The sequence below is a fragment of the Dipodomys ordii genome, unplaced genomic scaffold (assembly GCF_000151885.1).
Source record: "Dipodomys ordii isolate 6190 unplaced genomic scaffold, Dord_2.0 Scaffold19, whole genome shotgun sequence".
NCBI lineage: Eukaryota > Metazoa > Chordata > Mammalia > Rodentia > Heteromyidae > Dipodomys > Dipodomys ordii.
This window is the reverse complement of record NW_012267235.1, coordinates 4,537,959-4,542,611: the sequence shown is the minus strand read 5'-3', so window position 1 is coordinate 4,542,611 and position 4,653 is coordinate 4,537,959. Positions and strand designations below refer to the sequence as shown.

General features: G+C 48.6%; 1 protein-coding gene across 3 annotated transcripts in view; it reads left to right on the top strand.

Moving 5' to 3' along the window:
- Positions 1–3,632: 3,632 nt before the first annotated feature.
- Rad51c (RAD51 paralog C) overlaps positions 3,633–4,653 on the top strand; it is a 35,213-nt gene continuing 34,192 nt past the window's right edge. For all 3 annotated transcript variants that reach the window (XM_013013197.1, XM_013013195.1, XM_013013196.1), the window contains exon 1: positions 3,633–3,803. In XM_013013197.1, coding sequence (XP_012868651.1) covers positions 3,686–3,803 — 118 coding nt within the window. In that variant the 5' untranslated portion in view covers positions 3,633–3,685. The remainder of the gene's footprint in view (positions 3,804–4,653) is intronic.

The window sequence follows — 4,653 nt, the reverse complement described above, 5'->3', positions numbered from 1 at the left end:
AAGGGAAATTGTGATATATGCTACAATATGGATGACTTTTTTGTTTTGGTCTCAGCCTCTTGAGTAGCTAGAATTACAACATGAGCCACTCGTGCCTGTTGCGTGGATTACTCTTGAGGACATGTTAAGTGAAATAAGCCAGTCATAGAATGAACAAATACTATATTATTCACACTTATATGAATTTTCTACCAAAGGCAATCAAACACAGAAATGCACAGAAGAGTGGTTGAAAGGAACAGAAAGGAACTCTCTGTTGATATATAATCATTCAAGAGAATGATTATATATCATAAACAAGTCATCTTGTTTATCTTGCACCTTATTGCAGAACTACATTGTCAACTAGTCTTTTAACTCTGTGCTGCCAATGAAACAGAATTCTAAACATCATCACTTCTATTTCATTTGTCCACACTGAAGAGCTAGCTATTGCGTTTCACTCAAGAACCTATCTGCTAGCCGGGTGCTGGTGGCTCACCCCTGTAATCCTAGCTACTCAGGAGGTTGAGATCTGAGGATCACGGTTCAAAGCCAGCCCAGGCAGGAAAGACCGTGAGACTCCTATCTCCAATAAACCACCAGAAAACCGGAAGTGGCACTGTAGCTCAAGTGGTAGAGCGCTCGCCTTGAGCTGAAGAGCTGAGGGACAGCGCCCAGGCCCAGAGTTCAAGCCCCACAACCGACAAAAAAAAAAAGAACCTATCTGCTTTACAAACATAACCATGAATTCTAAGGATGATATTTATGTAATGCCCATTGAGGTCTCAGACATAAATCAAATTAAGCAATGCACTTAACACAAACCACATTCTGACCAAATCAGACAAAAAAATTCTGACTTAGCAAATAGGAATACAAACACTTCTGGCATTCCCTTTTCAGTCACCCACCCCTGAAAGGTGACTTTAGACAGTGAAAGAATTCTACTCATATCTGTAATTCTACGTACTCAGAAGGCTGAGATTTGAGCACCAGGGTTGTAAACCAGCCCAAAGAGAAAGGGCCATTGGACTCATCTCCAATTAACCACCAAAAGCCGGAAGTGTTCAAGGGGCAGCCTTGAGAGAAAATGCTGAGGGACACTGCCCAAGCCTTGAGTTCAAGTCCCAGTGCTGGCATGTGCTCATATGCAAGCACACACACACACTCACACACACAAGCTCTAGGTTTGAATTTAGGCTTCAAGAAAACTGTGCTCTAAGTTTTTTTTTTTAAATGTCTTTATCTTGGGGCTGGGAAGGTGGCTCAGTGATAGAGCACTTGCCTTGCATGCATGAGGCCCTGGGTTCGATTCCTCAGCACCATATAAGCAAAAAGAAAAAAGCAGGAAGTGGTGCTGTGGGTCCAAGTGGTAGAGCGCTAGCCTTGAGCTGAAGAGCTGAGGGACAGAGCCCAGGCCCAGAGTTCAGGCCCACCACCGGACCAAAAATTAAAAAAAAAAAAGTTAAAATAAAATGTCTTTATCTTCATGTCTACAAACATTTGAAATGTATGTTTGCCACAGTCCTCAACATATTGTTTCCTTTCTTAGTACTAAAAGGGGCTGTGGTTTGCAATAAAGAAAAGCCAAAGCGAAGAATCATCGCAGAAGAAAAACCTAAAAAGACTCATCAATACAATACAGTGGGGCCAGTTGGCATGCAACTGTAATTGCAAAATTTAGGAGTCAGAAGACTGAAGGATTGTGAGCTTGAGACTACATAAGCAGAGACCCAGTCTCAAAATTACCACAAACTGGCACCAGTGGCTCCTGCCTGTAATCCTAGATACTAAGGAAGCTGAGGTCTGAGGAGTGGGGTTCAAAACCTGGGCAGGAAGATCCTTGAGACTCATCTCCACCCACCCACCCACACACACACCCACACAGAGCCAGAAGTGGAGCTGTGGCGCAAGTGGGTAGAGCACCAGTCTTGAGCAGGGGGAAAAAACAAGTTCAGGGACAGCACCAAGGACTTGAGTTCAAGTCCCAGGATTGGCGCATGCGCATACACATACACACGCAACCCATAAAGCAGGGCACGAGTGACTCCGGTAAATAAATCACGTACTCCTTAACTAGGGAATTCCCTCCCAAATTACCTTTGAAATATCCTCCCGGTCTCCATACAATTCTCTACTGTAGGAGCGGTCACTCGTACGGCTTGCACATCCCTGGCCAACTGAGGAGAGTTGAATTCTAGAGAGAATTCTAGAACACCCGTCCAAACCCCTCCTCAGGAGCCAGGCTGGCCCACTCAGGAGTCAATTACTTGCGTACTTTTGCGGCCACTTCTCCAGCCAGGCAGGGTCGAGGAGAACTAACGGTCTCAGCAGCCTCCACGCTCCAGGTGGGACTCGCGGGAAGGTGGGACTCGCGGGGAAGGCGTGGGGGTCCGGGTGCGGGAGACTGTGCGCCGCCGGGCGCCTACTGAGGGGCGGCGTGGGGGGGGGGGGGGGGGGGGGGGTGAGCCGGACCCACAATTCCTTGCGAGGGCGGGAAAGCGCGGGAAAGGTGAGGGGCTTGCGTGCAAGTCCCCGGGGGACCGCGAGCCTGCTGGGATCCCCAGGGAAATCTGGAAACCACAGATTCGTTACTGGGTTGTTCGTTGTGTTTTGGTGTCGGTCCTGAGGCTTGAACTCAAGGCTCCCTGTGTGCTGTCTTTATGTTTCTTCCCCCCCCCTTGCCCCCCCCAAGACTGGCTGCTCTAGCACTTGTGCCACGGATCTACTTTTGGCTTTCTGGAGGTTCTTCGGAGATTAAAGAGTCTTTGCTGACCTGCCTGGCTTAGAACTGTGATCCTTAGGTTTCAGCCTCCAGAGAGGACAGGCGTGAGCCACAAGCGCAATAGGATCTCTTTGTTGATCCCGCTACCCGCACTCAGTGGAGATTTCTCTGAAGCACTCAACACTCTTCCACCCCACAGGCTATGGCAAAGGTGAGGAAATGTGGCCTTTCAGGCCCACTGGGCCCAGCTCTCCATCTTAGAGTCTCCACCCATCTTTATCTCCACCCATCCTTTATCCTCCATCCTTGGATGGAGAAGTCTTTTTTTTCTTCTTTTTTTGGCCAGTCACGGGGTCTGAACTCTGGGCCTGGGCGCTGTCCCTCAGCTCTTCAGCTCAAGGCTAGCACTCTACCACTTGAGCCACAGCACCACTTCTGGCTTTTTTCTTTTTGCGTATGTGGTGCTGAGGAATCGAACCCAGGGCTTCATGCATGCAAGGCAAGCACTCTACAACTGAGCCACCTTCCCAGCCCCTTGGAAAAATCTGTTAATTTGTTTTAACTTTATTAAAGCAAAATTGACATACAAGAAATACAAGAAGGTGCACCCATTTAAAATACGATTCATGAGGTTTTTTTGCGGGGGGGGGTCAGCTGTGGGGCTTGAACTCAGGGCTTGGGTGCTGTTGCTTAGCTCTTTGGCTCAAGGCTAGTGCTTAACCATTTTGAGCCCACAGCTCCACTTGGATGAATCAATCTTTAAAGCGATTTGTACGAATCCCAAAGGCGGCTAGGCGTGAAAAACTACAGGGCTCGCGCACGTGCAGCGCAATCCGAAAGCCTCGTGCCACCAGGCGGCGTGCCCCGCCCCCTCGCCTTTACGTCTGACGTCACACGGCGTAACGCGGCGCCCGGCGTGCGTGGTTTTGCCGCTCCAGTCCTGTGCGTCCGCGCATAGCCAAGGCGCCGGGATTTAAAATGCAGCGGGATTTAGTGAGTTTCCCGCTGTCGCCAGCGGTGCGGGTGAAGCTGGTTTCTGCAGGTTTCCAGACTGCCGAGGAAGTCCTAGAGGTGAAGCCCTCCGAACTGAGCAAAGGTAACTGACTCCGGCTGGCCAGCTGAGGCACACCGGCCGCCTTTGGTGCCGCCGCGGGCCTGAAAGGGCGGCTCCCCACCGCCGTATTTGCAATGCAAAACAGCTACTTGACTCCACTTAAAAGTTGGTTGGACGGTTTGGAGAATGGCAGTTGTGAATATTTGACTAGTTGCTTTCTCTGTGCCAGTGCCTGCTTAGAGAGATTATCTCAAAAAAGACCTGTTTCTTTCTTTTAACAATTTATTTTGTTATTATAAAAGTGATGCACAGAAAGGCTAGTTTGATAAGTTAGGTAAGGAATACATTTTTTTTTGCCAGTCCTGGGACTTGAACTCAGGCCCTGGGCACTGTCCCTGAGCTGCTTTTGCTCAAGGCTAGCATTTAAGCCATAGCACCACTTCTGGCCTTTTCTGTGTATGTGGTACTGAGGAATCAAACCCAGGGCTTCATATTTGCTAAGAAAGCACTCTACCACTAAGCTACATTTCCAGCCCTGAATACATTTCTTTTTACACAGTATCACCCCTTCTCTCTCCCTGTTTTTCCCTTAGTCCTGTTTCTTGGGTTATTGTATCAAGCATATAAATGAGAGAAATAATCTATTGTTGGTTGTTGGTTGTCGGATTTGAACTCTGGGCCTGGGCACTGTCTCTAAACTCTTGCTCAAGGCTAGCTCTCTACCACTTGGAGCCACAGTACCACTTCTGGTCCTTTTGATAAGAAACGGACTTTTCTCCCAGGTTGGCTTCCAACCGTGATCCTCAGATCTCAGCCTCCTGAGTAGCTAGGATTACAAGCATGAGCTACAAGTGCTAGAACATCACCACCACCTTCTTCTTTTCCTTCTCCT